General features: G+C 39.2%; 1 protein-coding gene across 2 annotated transcripts in view; it reads left to right on the top strand.

Moving 5' to 3' along the window:
* Nucleotides 1-16,367, top strand: part of PLCXD3 (phosphatidylinositol specific phospholipase C X domain containing 3) — a 207,020-nt gene that overhangs the window by 126,500 nt on the left and 64,153 nt on the right. For both annotated transcript variants that reach the window (XM_029217280.1, XM_029217278.1), the window contains exon 2: nucleotides 5,999-6,707. In XM_029217280.1, the coding sequence (XP_029073113.1) occupies nucleotides 5,999-6,707 (709 nt within the window). The remainder of the gene's footprint in view (nucleotides 1-5,998; nucleotides 6,708-16,367) is intronic.

The following is a 16,367-nucleotide window of genomic DNA, read 5'->3' as shown; positions in this document are numbered from 1 at the left end:
TAGATATCAGAATTGCACACTCATGAGCATGTCAAACCTTAGCCTCCTGGGCCTTCTTGTTCTGAAGGTTCACAGATGAAATGAACTTGATGCATTTTCTTTGATGTTTATTAAACCCATAATTTTGCAGAATTTGAAATGGAACTGTGGCCAAACTGAGAGACCAACCAGAACTCCATCTCAAAGAGCTTTTATAAATAATACTGGAAAGATATTGAATGGAAGAGAGGTAGTACTTAATATACATAACAGATCAATTTTCTTAACAAGGCAGAATGTAAATATTTAGCCGCTGTTCAAAGCAACAAGAAATGTGATAATGTTGATTGTCCTACATTTGCTAAATCTTAGACAAGTGATGGACAAGAATCTTATTTTCAAAAAATATTTACATAAATCTAAATCCTGCAACTTAAATCATTTCCATTCCTGCTTGCACAGATGTCCCAGTGTGTGTTTGTCTAGGCAATGTTTTTCTTAGCCACAAGTGAATAGATGTTTTGTGACTAGGTATATCACCATATGAAAATAATTGTAATTTAAGTTTTATAGTTCTTTTATGGAAACTTCATGAACATGGGTTCATTTCTTCCTTGTAAGAATCATATGAAGTAGGTGTGGAGAGTATCTTAATTGAACAAATTGGAAAATCCGAAACCAGAAGAGTTAACAATCTGATGACCCTCCAGTGTTAAACTTTGAGTTAGTAACTGAGCTCAAATTCGAGCCTAGTCTTCCAACACATTCAATGCTGTTTTCAAAGTACTGTATTGCCTAATTTAATATTAAGACCAGGCTGCATCAGTCTGAAATCAAAGTATTGGCCAAGGCTGTAATTTCATTTGAGGCTAAGGATCCTTTTGAAAGCTTGCTGATTGTTGGCAGAATGTAGTCCTTTGAGTTGTAGCACTGTGGCCCTCAGCTCCTAGAAGCTGCCAACTCTTCACTTCATAAGAAGGAAATCTTTTCCTCTTCCAGCTTGGGTCCAGTGATTGGTGGTCTACAAATGAATCAACAATAGATAGATTAACAGGAGAAAAGACAATGTTTATTTATGCATGCACAGTGTACATGCAGAAGCACTCAGAGACTAGTAACTCACTGGAATAACCAGAAAGAAAAGGCTTACATACTAAACTTAACAAAAGAGGGGTAGATAGGGCTTCAATGGGAGAGTATGGAAGGTTCTATTTTTTTTTTTTTAATTCTAACAAGCAGCTGAATTCACACTTCTGGTGCTAAGTGTCGCTTTTTGTTTTTGTTTTTGTTTTTGTTTTTGTTTTTCCCCAATCAAGTAACTCCCTGGGAGGGAAGTCAATGGTAACTATATTTTCAGAGGTTCTATTTAGATTTAGATAATGTTTCTGTCTGCGGCTGCGATTGTTCAGATATATTCAGCTCAAAGTAATTTTCATATCATTTTGGTAGGCTATTAATCACTTCAACTGCCACACGGTCCTCTCTACCACATTGCATTTTGTTTCTTAAGGACAACAGAACATCTGCTGCTGCCTGTTGTCTCTGTTTGATGGGCTTACCTGCTTAGGTTAGGTCCACTCAGGATAATCTCTCTTTAGTTAACACAAAGCCAACTGATTAGGGACCTTAATTACATCTGAAAAAAAAAACTCTTCCATATACTGGAACATAATCATGAGAATGATATCCCTCATATTTACCATGTTCAAGTGGAGGGGATTATACAGGACATCTATAACAGGGGATGGAAGTTTGGGGAGCCATCCTAGAAGTCTTCCTACCACAGCAAATTATAGGATGAGATGTTAAGTTCAGTACTACAAGAGACCATAAAAATGAGATGATCACACAGATCCCTTACACTGTTGAGTTAATAAAATGGATGCTGCATTCTAGCTGATTAGACTATATGACATCTAAGATCATCCATACCAGAATGCAGAATGGAGTAACTCCTCCATTCAAGAAAACTTTTTAAACCAACTTGATTTCTTTCACTCTTTCTCTTAGCTGATACATAATTTACAAGCATAAAGAGGTGTGTATGAACATTTTAAACTTAATTTCTCTTCATTAACATTTCAAGTTCTTATATTAGGCACTTGGGTTTGTAGACCTCATTAACTCCAAAGGGTTGTTATAGCTTTCATTAGTTAACTATTGCTATGTAACAAATTATCCCCAAACTTAGTCACTTAAAACAACACACAGTTTCTGTGGGTCAGGAGTCTAGGCAAATATTAACTGAATCCTCTGCTTCAAGATCTCTCACAAGGCTGCAGTCAAGATCCCACTGGGGCAGGATGTACTTCCAAGGTTACTCAGTGGCTGTTGAAGGATTTGGATCTTTGAGGGCTGTTGGACTGAGGGGCTCTGTTCCTAACTTGCTGCTGGCTGGAGGCCATCCCAGGTCTTTGTTACATGGACCTCTGCAACACAGCAGTTTGCTTCATCAAAACCAGCAAGAGAAAGAGTAGCATGATGGAAGTCACAGTCTTTTGCAGCATAATCTCAGAAGTGGTATCCCATCATGTTTTTGTTATTTAATTTATTAGAAAAAAGTCACTAGATTGGACCTACACTCAACAGAGAGATGTAAATGTCAGGATGGCAGGGAATGTTAAGGTCTGTCTTAGAAGTATGCCAACTGTCTGAATGAGGGAATGATGTAGCCGACTGAGGAGAAACTAATAAAAGTGGCTGTTTCTAAGAAATGAAAGAAAATAACCTCTTCCATTCCATTCACTTATTCAGAGCCAGAGCAAAGGAACTTGACTGGCCTGGGTTCATAATGGGAGTGGCCAGCTCTTGTCTAAGTAGAGAGGACAAATCAAAGCCAAAATTGAAAGGCTTAAGTTCAGAATCAAAGGAGCAACTTTAAGTATCATGTCCAAGGTACGAGTTTGGGCGGTAGATAAAATAAGAATAAGAGGACAAGAGGACAGGAACACTGAACCAGTGTAGAAGCAAAATATTAGACCAGATAAGGCACACAAGTTGTGGATTTAGAACAAAGAAATAGTGTTTAGCACTGTTTTGCTCATGGGCAGGCTCCCTGATTTTAAAGACACAGGGCTGGGCCAGAGGCTTTCTCTGTTATTGAAAGTCATAAAGTTGTAGTGCTGTATTTTTGTTTTAAGTTCAAACAAATAGAAAGCTTCATGGTTTAGAGGAAATTTTGAAATTTGGGAGGAACTACTATTCCAAATGAAATTAAAAGTCTTGAAAATATTCTTTCTTGGCCAATGTTAGATTATGTATTTTCTCCCAAAATGCATAGATAGTGTTTTATGTTGATTGATAATTTAATTCTCTTCAAATAATATTTGCATCTGGTGAATAATTCTGCTTATCAAGCTTAGAACAAATACTGGTGGGGGTATCAGTGGTTTCTCCTTCTGCGTGTTATCTGTTTTTAATTTTTATTTTTAATATTACCTTATTTTGGCCTTAATAACAAATTAATATTTCTAGCAACATGTCAAAAACAAGGAGCAACTCATTTCTGAAAGAAGTCTAGTCATATTTAATTCCCTTTCTGTGTGCTTCCAATTATGTCTTCTATTAGATTGCAGAAGTAACTAATTACTTTCATTCACCTTTTCTTCACGTGCCTGTAAATTAATTTAAAATTTTATAAATTAACCCTTATTTTGAGGGTTTATTTATTTATTTATACTTATTTTAATCCAATCCTAGATCATTTCATTATAACTCTTTTTTTTTGGTACGCGGGCCTCTCACTGTTGTGGCCTCTCCCGTTGTGGAGCACAGGCTCCGGACGCACAGGCTCAGCGGCCATGGCTCACGGGCCCAGCCGCTCCGCGGCATGTGGGATCCTCCCGGACCGGGGCACGAACCCGTGTCCCCTGCATCGGCAGGAGGACTCTCAACCCCTGCGCCACCAGGGAAGCCCATTATAACTCTTCTTAAGCTCACTTTTTTATTTCTTTCTTTAAACATAATCTTGCTGTATATTAAACCATAGTACAGTTTAGTTTCTTCATTTATATTAGCCATTCACTGAACAGCAACTAATAAATCAACATGCAGCAATTTAAATCCCTATTAAAATTTGCCAATGCCAGATCCAAACTGACAGTTTTCCTTATCCAGAAAGTGCTGACATTTTCTTCCCATACCATCTACTAAAGATAAATAGATCAGATAGTTCCAGATGAAAGTAAATGTGGCATTTCTATATTTTGGGGTTACCTTTCATTGTTTGAAAAATTCCAATAATTCTGAGGAATTATCTGTTCCAAGTCTTGAAAGGTTATGATTTACAAGGTATCAAAGTATGTTTCAAACTATTTTTTCTAACAACCCACCATGGTGTCTAATATCCATACTCTTGTAATTACTGTAGTCTGTTTACTGCTAGACATAGATAAATAGATATATCTCTATAGGCATAGAGATATAGATTGACATAGATATGGAATATAGACAAAGATAAATATTGCATCACTAAAAAATTTTGCTTCAAATAGCTTAACAGTTAAAGGCCCTGAGATGATAATAAACTTACAGGGGTGTGTGTGTGTGTGTGTGTGTGTGTGTGTGTGTGTGTGTGCGCACGTGCACAAGTACACATCTTGGGTTGGAAGAGTGAAAAATCTAGAAAAAGCTGTACTTCAATGGATGTAAATCAGGAGTGAGCAACAAGGTGTAAGGAAGCCTGAGTAACAGATGGGGAATAATGACATCTGCCTTTTCTAATGTGTGAAAAAGCCAGAATATATTAATTTAATTTTACCAAGAAGTAAAGGAGGCTTTTTTTTTTTTTTCAAAGTCAAAAGAACTTTATTTTGATCTGGTAATCTTACATTTACCTTTAAAAATTATTTAAAAGAACTTTTAAGTGAAGATTCTCTGTAATGTTTCTGAATATTTTTTTAATTTTTTAATGTAATTTAATTTATTTTTTATACAGCAGGTTCTTATTAGTTATCCATTTTATACATATTAGTGTATATATGTCAATCCCAATCTCCCAATTCATCCCACCACCACCACACCCCGCCACTTTCCCCCCTTGGTGTCCATACATTTGTTCTCTACATCTGTGTCTCTAAAATTAAAATGAAATAATTTTCCTTTATTGTGTCCAATGATATTTTAAATGGCACTCTGTACTTACAGGCAAATCATACACATGTTCATTGCTACATTTCTGGAGGTTTGATATTTGTAACTGCCAAAAATAAATAATTAAATAAGTTCTCCCTAGGAAGAAATTCTTCTAAATTTGGAAGCAACTCCAAAGAGAGCATTCACTGTAGACAGGAAATATCTGTGAAGAAAATAGTCTACTAGTTAATTTTTAAATACCGTCAGTTGTGTTAATTTGCAAGAAAAAAAAATTGTTTATTCAATATGTAAAAAGTACCTGACTTCATCTACATTCACAATTGCCCAAATGTAGGTCAAGAATGATGTTAAAGTATCAGAAATTGTACCGTCCTCTTGCCTTATTTCTCCCCTCCTTTATTCCCGTGACCTCTTGTGCTTTCCAAAGTGCAGGAAGTAACACTGATCATCTACCTGTGAAAAGGTCTTCTTTATTCATTGAAACAAGCCCTCTAGGCTTACAATCAACCCAAAATAGAGGGAAAGGGCAAGATTGTAGACAAAGTATTTGGGAACTGGTGAGTTCCTATAAATTGTACTTTATGAATGGTCACTTATGCCACCTATATGGAAAACCAACCCTAATGAATATATTAAATTCTTGGTTTACAGAAGTAGAAGATGATCTTTTGAATTTTAAAAAATTGATTAGTTGGGATTTTTTTTCTTATCATTTTACAAACCATTTGGTCAGTTGAAGTCCTCCATGTACTATACTAGGTTATAAAAAAAGACCCTTCTAAGACATTCGAATGTACTAGGTAAATATTCCTTAGTATTTCCTTTGGCTCATTTGAGGGAGAGATATGGACATGGCAAGAGGGAAAGAAGTTGGGAAGGACAAAGGACTGAAATGTAACCACATTGTGCCTTGTTATTCTTCTAGGATCTCATGATTCCTTCAGCTTCTACATTGATGAAGCCTCTCCAGTGGGGCCTGAACAGCCAGAAACTGTCCAGAATTTTGTCTCTGTGTTTGGAACTGTGGCGAAAAAGCTGATGCGGAAATGGCTAGCCACTCAAACCATGAACTTTACTGGTCAGCTAGGAGCTGGGATCCGTTATTTTGATCTTCGAATTTCCACCAAGCCTAGAGACCCCGACAATGAACTCTACTTTGCTCATGGTTTGTTCAGTGCCAAAGTCAATGAAGGCCTTGAGGAGATCAATGCATTCCTCACAGATCACCATAAGGAGGTAGTATTCTTGGACTTCAACCACTTTTATGGGATGCAGAAGTATCACCATGAAAAACTCGTCCAAATGCTGAAAGACATCTATGGAAATAAAATGTGCCCAGCGATTTTTGCCCAGGAAGTGAGTCTAAAGTACCTGTGGGAGAAGGACTACCAAGTGCTCGTCTTCTACCACAGTCCAGTGGCTCTGGAAGTACCCTTTCTCTGGCCTGGGCAGATGATGCCAGCACCTTGGGCCAACACCACAGACCCGGAAAAACTGATCCAGTTTCTTCAGGCATCCATCACGGAGAGAAGGAAGAAGGGATCATTTTTTATATCTCAGGTGGTGCTGACCCCCAAAGCTAGCACCGTGGTCAAAGGGGTGGCCAGTGGTCTCAGAGAAACAATCACAGAAAGGTAAGTGTCCTTAAGTTATCAGGGGAAATTTTTAAATAATTAAACTCAAATTCAAATAGTTAATTAGTGATGGAGTTAATTCACACCCATGTGAGTTAGTTTCCTAGGGCTGCCACAACAAAGTATCACAGGCTGCTGGGTAGCTTAAAAACAAAAGAAATTTACCATCCTTCAGTTCCAGAAGCTAGAAGTCTGAAATCAAGGTGTCAGCAGGGCTGGCTCCTTCTGAGAGCTTTGAAGGAGAATCTTTTCCATGCCTCTGCATTAACTTCTGGCGATGGTTGGCATCCATTGTGGTTCTTAGCTTACAGATGCATCACTCCAGTCTCTGCACCCACCTTTACATGGCATTCTTCCCCGCTTCTCTGTCTTCTCTTCTTATAATGACTAGTCATATTGGATTAGGGCCCACCCTAGTGATCTCATCTTAATTTAATTACATCTGCAAATGCCCTATTTCTAAATAAGGTCACACTTACAGGTACTGGGGATTAGGACTTGAATATGTCATTTTGTAGGACACAGGTCAACCCACAGCACCATGGTTTTTGTTTGTTTGTGTTTGTTTTTGTTTCGTTTTTACCACACCATGCAGCTTGCGGGATCTTAGTTTCCCAACCAGGGGTCGAACCTGGGCCCCCTGCAGTGGAAGCACAGATGGAGTCCTAACCACTGGACTGCCAGGGAATCCCTGCACCATGCATTTTGACCCCATGTCCAGTTATCTTTTCATAGCACTCCTTTTCACATTTGCATAGCATTTTATAGATTACAAAGCCCTTTCTCTACTTTTTCAGAGTATTTTCACATACTTGATTCCATTTGATCTGCATAACAATCCTGGGAAGTAGATACTGTATAACAGATAAAAATTAAAGTTCAGAGAAGTGAAATGTTTTGCCTAAAGCCACTTGGACAATGAATGATGAAACAAAGACTCAAGCACCATTTTTCTCAAGCTGTATTCTATGCCTTTACACTACATTGTTAGCAAGAATCAATCGTTAGCAAGAATCAATCTCCAGAGAGTAGGCATTCCATTGGTCAAGCCCAGACATACATATAGTCACCTGTGAGGTGTAATTAGCAATCACCAAAGATCTTTGTAACTCATTCCCCTGATACAACATGTAGCATTGTACATATTATTTATTCTTTTGAGTTAAAGTATTAAACAAGGCAAACATTGAAGAACAAACACAATTCCTATCACACCTTTTATTTTTAACTTTAACTGATATTTTGAATTACGGTAAAGAGGCAGAGAATGAATGTTTTGCACAAGGTCTTGTAGGGAAAGACAAGAAAAGGAGGAGAAAAGATTCAGAGGTGAAAATGCTGTGGGTGGCCTTTAGAGGTGAAAATGCTATATGGTGGAGAATGGCAGATGAAATTTGTAGTGGGGCAGGAACACATTTGCAAGAAGGCTAAAAGCCTTCTTGCACAGTCTAGAGGACATAGTTAATGAATTGTACAACTTAAAGTGATGAGAGATTAAATTATAATGAATCTAAATTTTACCATATTAAATATAATAAATCATAACATATAAAAGAGAAAAAGATGTCACCATCACAGGTGAGGTGGAGGAGGGCTCTGGGGTTGTAGCCGGCACTGGTCAGAGCTTAGGAACTGGCACTGAGGACGGCTAAAAGCCAGGCTACAGGGAACGTCATCCTATGAGCAATGGGGAGCTAGCAAATGATATTTAGTGGTGGAGTGACTTGACCAGATGTGAATTTTGGGTAGATAATTGGTGGAGCATGGAGTGGAGATGGAGTGGAGAAAGTAAGCAGTTAAGAGGTGCTTGGAACCGTTTTAGCAAGGATATGCAAGCTAAACTGAAGAAGGGAGAAAATGTAGAAGGGGACAGTATGCGACAGCAAAAGTTGGATGACTATTTAGCTATGTGGTGTGAATGAAAGAAAAGAGGGGAGAATAAAGTTTCTTATTGAGAAGTAGAATGAGTGATGGGTGCATTCAAAGAAGCAAGAAACAAAGATACAGGGACTTGGGGCGGACAGGGAGAAGATACAATCAGGATTATGCTAAATTTAAAGTGCTAGAAAGGCATCCAAGTAGATCCAGTTGATCATTAGGAATATAGGTTAACTCGTTTGGGGGATACTGCATTTTTTGGCAATGAAAGCCACAGGTCCTTGGAGAGGAAGTATTCCTCCATGCAAAAGTATAACGTCCTTCTGTTATTCAGGTATTTGCTGGGATCTCCCTGTTCTTTCAATTGAAGTAAGATCCCCAGCCCTTACTGGGGAACCTCATTGTATGCTCTATGCAAGTGTAAAGCCTTCCCTAAGATTTCTGCTGATGTCTAGATTTCTTACATTCTTGTGGAACGAGCCCTTGTTGCTTCTGGATTACGTAATTTTATGGATTGATTTTTCCATGTGGCCTATCCACGTCCCACCCTCTATAACCTGAGACATGAAACTTGCTTCTTGCTCAATTTTTATATAGTGGTTTATTTGGACTTTACTGAAGATCTGAGCATAAAAGGGAGGTTTTATAATCATAATAATGTAGATGCCTTAAAGTTGAATTTTAGACTCATCTGGAATTACAAATCTCCTGACCTGGAATATCTTCTGAGACATCTGTACCACTTTTCACCCTAGACTCTAGTCCTCTGACTGAATCCTCTCCTCCACCCGCTTTCTGTCCTTTCCTCATCTGTTTTCTTCCCCCAACCCCATATTGCGGTGGAGACGCTACACTCTCCTCTAGATTATTGCACCAAACTATTCACCTCTCTCCCTGGCCCTAAGCCTACATTCAGTTAGTCCCATCAATGTATTCATCAGAACAAGAAGACTTTTTCTTTAATAGAACCACTTTCTATAAAAATTAATTGTTCTTATAAATAACAACTTACCTTACATACTTAAAAATAAGGGAATTATATACTCGTAAGAATGTGTTGTTTCCAAACCTACCCCATAGAGCCTCCAGATTTTGAGGAATCCCCAGTAGAGGTGGGAAGGGGACAGGAGGGGTCTGGGGAATGGCTGACTCTAATTCTGTTCATTGTTGCTACACCTTTAATTTAAAAAGCTTTACTTCGAACATTTACATATTGGGCATGAAAGGAGTCTTCCCTTCCAGCTTTACCTTCTGTTGTATAGTTCTATGCTTAGTTCTATGTTGTATAGTTCTAAACACTTTTCTGTACCATTTGCCTACTTTGCATTTGGCCAAGAACCATATCCTGACTCCATACCTGTGTAGGGAATAGCCTTTGGGAAATCAAGAAGGAAAATCTACTCAAGGGATAAATGACTTTCATTTTTCTCTCTTATGCAATTTCATGCAATAGGACTTTGCAAGTTATACGTTGAACTGCTTTTTGGTTACTTATGCTTTAGTACAGCATTACCAAAGTAGGATTTGTAGAATAACGATCAGATAATTTAGGAGAGAGTTGAAAATGATAATATATATCTACACAACTCTCCCAAAAGATTCACAATGCACATTAGCATATAAAAGGCACTAACAAGTATTTAAGTGAAGAATCCTATTTAATTATAACTAATACAATGTTTTCCAAGCACTTGATTTTTTTTTTCAGATAACACTTATTAACAGCCCATGGAATTAATTTTGACAAAATGTCCTCAGCCATCTGCTCTAATTCAGAGCCTTTCACTTGCCTCTGGCTTATATATCTGGAAAAGTAGAGTTTTACCAGTGAAAAGAGAGAGTGGGAAAAGAATTTAAAAAGTAGAAATGAAGACCCTATAGGTAGAGTCAACTATTTCCTCTCTAGGATTATGCAAATGACTTGCAAATATATCTGAACCTGGCCATGATACTTGTGCTATAAGCATTCTCAATGGAGTTTGTCTCAGTACTAGAAAGCCCCTTTTTAAACCAGTTACAAAATGTGTATTCTGTGTATGGTGTTAATGTGAAATCCAGAGGTTTGGTTTGGTTTGGTTTGGACATATTTCAGCTTTCTGGGTGAGGCCTATAGGGAAAGGTCATTGTCAATCCTTGGATAATGCCTTGCAAAGGTAACTTATTACTCCTGATACAGGTAGTGAAAAAACACTTGACTCCCCCAAAATATATTTTTCTCTTCTCACCAAGTGATAAAGCCCACAAAAAAGACTTTTACTGTCACTTTCCTTTTGCTGTTGTGCCAAAGCTGCTCACTGAGAAAGTCCTTTGCCACCAAAAGAGAAGTCACTAGGCAATGTTAAGACTTCTCTGGACCTTTAGTATATTTTCATTTGCAAAATTTGGAGTTTGAATTCAATTATCTCCAAGATCCTTTCCAGTTCTAAAATCCTACAATCCTGGATTTGACTAGTTTCACTATAATTTTTCATTATGTCTATATTTGGGTTAACAAAACTCTAAGCACATGAATTTAGAAAACAGTGTTTGAAGATGCGGGTGGCTTTCAGGGAACTAAATCCAGCCTGGATTTAGGTACCGTAACTTTCAATCTGGCCACCGGTTCTAAATACTGCAGATGCGTTCTCTACATTTTAGCAATGCCAAAAGACACAGATTTTAGTTTCTTAAAGACCTATTTTTAATTTATTTTTCAAACACCAGCTTTTGCACCTCACCCCCACGGAATTCACACGTTCTTAAAAAGAAGGTGTGTAACTTGAGTCAAGTCCTTCCCTAATTTGTGGAAGTTTATTAAATTATAGTTTTTTTTAGTTAAAAAAAATTCAGCTAGACCACCTGTCAGGATATTTAAGGAGCAGTGCATCTTTGTAAGTGAATTGAAGCCAAATTAATTTAGAAAATGTTTATACAAGTCAGCAATTTATCTCATGATGATGATGACAATGGTAATAGTAAAATGATGATTTATTAAGTGCTCTCTTTTTAATACTATGCTAACTGCCCTGCCCATTTATTCTCATGGTCACAGTCATTGCCTTGAGGGTAAGGAAGAAGGATGTGGTTGGTTTTTAATAAGCACCTTTTATCCAACTGGGGAAAGGGAGACAACTACATTTGTTGAGCCCACTTTCTGTGCCAGGCACTGTGCTAAGTGCTTTACATGAATTGTATCCATTTAATCCTCCCTGCAGCCTTGCAAAGTAGGCATTACATCCATTAGAGGTGGAAAATGGAGCCTGAGAAATGTCTAGTACCTTGCTCAAAAGTCCCAGATTAGTTTAGCAAAGGCAGGATTGTTATTTGGGTCTGACTCCGAGTCCCATGCTTGCTCCTGCAAATTAGGTGAAATTCACCTTTCTTAGCAGTGGGTGCATGTAATGCATTATTTGTCATCTTGGAGGGCAAAGTCAGGTCTAGGCATTGGGAAGATAAAGTATACTGGAGGTGGGGTGGGAAAAGCTATGAAAGAGCAGATCTGAAGTGTATGGCTTTGCCTCAAGATAGAACGCTGGCAGGGGTCCCCTAGGGAAGCACTGCTGTTGGATAATAAAAAGGAAGGGAACTTAGGCGTGACCTGACTCAGTCCTCCTTGCCTTGTGCCTGTTTCCCATGTCACTGTTTTCCATTTAGTAAGGAAACTGAGGCCAGAGGACTGCTAAAATGTCGCCCAAGGTCACAGAGCTAACTGGCAGCAAAGGTGGAAGCATAATCAGGTCTCCCAGCTTGCAGGCAGACTCTGCCCTCCATACTTCAGGGAGGGATGAGGACAGAAAATGGACAGGAAGATCAGGGGGGCCAGGGAACATCAGGCTGCAGGGAACAACGTGGAAGGGCGAACCAGCTGTCAGACTGCACTGTGCACAGCATAACATGGTGCCCTGTAACCTTGATTAGAGTGGTCAGAAGTTGGGCCTGGGGATGGACCACAGACTTTGTTCAGGGCAGACTTCCCTGGGTCCTATCTCTTTCTGCTTCACAAGCACAATAGGCTATTTTTTCCTTTCAGTTGGGACACATCCCAGCTCACAGCAACTCCCCAAACAACACTTGTGCTGCTGATTTACCCTGTCAGTGCACTCACCCAGCTGGTGGGGGGCTGGGCTCTGGGAAGTTGTTCCCCTGCAGCACCAGTCATCCTAGCAGCTTTGGGGAGCCAAGAAACACCACACTGAGGGAGTGAGACTCAGAATGGTTCAAAGACAGCTACAGGTGACATCAATCTTCATGACGGACAGCTTTCTGGCTCCGCCCCCTAGACTACGCCCCCAAATAGGTCAGCACATTAGCTGGTCTGCTAGCATTCTATTCAGTAAAAGGGAAAGCTGCTTCTTTGGGCTACATATGCCTAAGGAGAAAGAATATCAAGGACATTATGGAAAACCAGCATTAGAATAATCATTGTTTACAAGATGCTTTCATTGTAAGATTCTTTTTTTCAACATATATCTATTAGAGGCTTCATTTGTTCAACAGATGTTATTCCCAATTTGCAATTTAGAAAATCAAAGGACAATAAGGCTAAATAATTTGTTCAGGTGGTGGTGTGAGCCAGTGCTGCTATCAAATCAGAATCTAGATCTTTCGCGAAAACTCTAATTGGAAAACATACATACATGTTCATAGTAGCACTATTTACAATAGCCAAGACATGGAAACACCCAAGTGCTCATCAACAGACGATTGGTTTAAGAAGATATGATACACACACACACACACACACACACACACAGACACACACTGGAATATTACTCAACCATAAAAAAGAATGAAATATTGATACTGCCATTTGCAGTAACATGGATGGACCTAGAGATTATCATACTAACTGAAGAAAGTCCAACAGAGAAAGACAAATATTGTATGACATTACTTATATGTGGAATCTAAAAAGTAATACAAATGAATCTATATACAAAACAGACTCACGGAAAACAAACTTATGGTTACCAAAGGAGAAATGGAGGGAAGGAGGGATAAATTGGGAGTATGGGATTAATACATACAAACTACTATATATAAAACAGATAAGCAACAAGGATTTACTGTATAGCACAGGGAACTATATTCAATATCTTATAATGACCTATAATGGAAAATAACCTAAAAAAAATGTATATATATAACTGAATCCCTTTCCTGTACACCTGAAGCTAACACAATATTGTAAGTCAACTATACTTCAATTGAAAAAAAAGAGTCTAGGTCTTTTGAACCACTAGAACAAGGAGTCTTGCTTGTAAATCAGAAGGAAGCTCCAGAAAGCATTCTTTTCCCTAGCCCAGGGCTTGGCAAACTGGGCAGTGCTTATGTCACCTTCAGAGGCTATGATTCATGAATCGAAGCTCAAAGAGTTTCACTTCTAACGTACCCCAGGTGAGCCTCACTTTGAGCAGCCCTGCTCTTGTCTGCCAACAAGCTGTGCCTGAATCGTCCCCACCAACAGATGAAGTTGGTTTTAAAAAATCTGGAAAGAGAGTCAACCCCAAGATTTATCAGTCCCCTCCCCACCCCAGGTTCAGATAGTTCTTCCTTAAATCTAAACCATGACTCCTCTACCCACAGGACCTGCCAGATTTAAGTTCAAATTTGCTTGTCCTATCACTAAGGTAGAGCTGCCCATCATCGATTTCCAAATAATGGTCCTCTGCTATTCTCTCCCATGTATCTTCTCTCCCATGTCACATAGCTCGATCCTTGGATTACTGTGCTTCAGAAGCACAGGGAAATGCTCCTGGGAGGGATTCTTTGTTCCCCTGGGCTCTAAAGCACACCCCATGGAAGAAGCCTTAGTAACTTCCAGACTCAGTGTCTTCCACCAAAACCAATAAACATTTCAGCGCCAATTAACATCACAGCCCCTTGCAACCCAATGGCCTCCCAGCCCTGATTTTAAGCAGTAAAAAAAAAAAAAAGATTCTGTAATAGCTTGCAACCCTGAGGCTGTGTGACAGAAGAGTGATTTTAGCCTGGGTCATGCTGGGGTACGGAAGGAGGGAGGGTTTTCTTGTAACTCTCTCTTAACAACTTTTGACCTAAGAATTTTTGAAGCAGGCACGCGCCTAAAAGCTCTTGCTCTCCTTCATTCTGCTAATGTTGTAAGATTAAAGTACAGGCAAATGCGGATAGGAGCCTTTTATTATCTGTAGCAAGAGAGTCAAAGACCGGAGAGAATTGCCAAGCTATTGAGAGGTCAGATACCCATTCAGTGCCTGGTGAGTGTGTGTGTGTGTGTGTGTGTGTGTGTGTGTGAGAGAGAGAGAGAGAGAGAGAGAGAGAGAGAATACATCTACTTTTCTAAAAAGCATGGAAGCATGGTTTAGGATAGAGGTTTACTCACTTTAGTAAATCTCTCTGGATCTCAGTTTTCTTATATGGAATTGCTGGAGCTTAATATCTGAAGAGGAACTAACCTAGTATGTAGCTGGCGATGGGGGTAGAGAGCATAAAGATGAGGTGTCTAGGCAGCAGGGATATTTAGTCAACCAGGTCATGACACAATAGTGTGGGGACTTCAGCCAGCAACTCAGGGAATGGGGGGTTTGTTTGGGTTGAAAAGAACTGTGGCATGAACTGCCAAGTAGATGAACAAGTAAGAGTTTTCTGATTCAAGAAGTAAAATGGACTAGATGTGGACAGCCCAGACCACGTTCTAAGGCTGTGAGAGGAGGCCTTTGGGAGGACACACACAATGGGAACCACGAGATATCCCAGTGAGAGAGGGTAGAAAGGACTTCTTATAGAATCAAGGTTTAGGTTGGTGACTTGGGGGAAGGTTTAAAGGAAGCAGAGGTCCTCTTTAGATTGGATGCTGTCAGGGCAAGTCTATAATTGGGTATCTCAATATGTCTTATCTATAGGACTAGAGCGATGATAAACTAATTGGCAAAGAAATCAAAGTTGTTCATTTTAGTCTAGAGAGGTCAGTGTTTTGTATTTTGTAGGTGATACGGTTTCTGTGCTCAGACAAAATTACAAAGTATCCTTTTTTATCTCACTTTCTCATGATCTCAAGTAATCTTGTCAGAGGTTGGTATTCTGGGAGATTATGCCCAACAGGAGGAGAACTTGGCCTAGTTGTGAGAGTCCGGCCAGCTTCCAGATGTCAGGACTTGCTTTCAAATTTCTTTTCATTCACCCCTTTTCAGTGCACTTATTTCCATTTGGTTGGAAAATTTCTGACGTGAATTAGGCTTTACATGTTCTTTTTCTTTGTTATTCTTTTTCTCATTAAAACAATTGAGGCTGTATCTATGCAGAAGCCCAGATCATGTTGACAATGAGGCAAATCAAAGAGTTGGTGAAAACCTAGCCCAGGGCTTATCTACTAAAATGCAAACTCTTCAGATTGAGTCATATAGACAATCAACTTTCTCTGTGGTCTTAAGTTTCTGCCCATCTCATTGGGCAAGGTTGGAATTGACTGACAAGTATCGGGAATCCTGGGTGGTGGAGACCAAAGGAGTTGAGACGGGGGTGGGGGTGGGGCGATGTGTAAACAAAGCATTGTGTAAAGGGAATTGCTGATTCTTTAATATTGGTAAACATTCCAACTTCCTTCCCCAAGGTTTTACAACTCATTCCAGGCAGAAAGGAGCAGGAGGTGAGATGGCCAGCTATCATATTTTCAACCAATTTTTTTTCTTGCCCTTTTTGGCAGCAGGAGACGAATTTTTCTTGGCCTTGTTTGAATGAGTGTCCCTGAAAACTTGTTTGTGCTGTGTGTACTTGCAAGACACAGCTTTGGGTGACTGATCTATTAATTATCAAGGGTGATTCCAA

The sequence above is a fragment of the Monodon monoceros genome, unplaced genomic scaffold, assembly GCF_005190385.1.
Source record: "Monodon monoceros isolate NGI ecotype Baffin Bay Population unplaced genomic scaffold, NGI_Narwhal_1 Super_Scaffold_12, whole genome shotgun sequence".
NCBI lineage: Eukaryota > Metazoa > Chordata > Mammalia > Artiodactyla > Monodontidae > Monodon > Monodon monoceros.
This window is presented reverse-complemented; position numbering and strand designations above follow the sequence as displayed.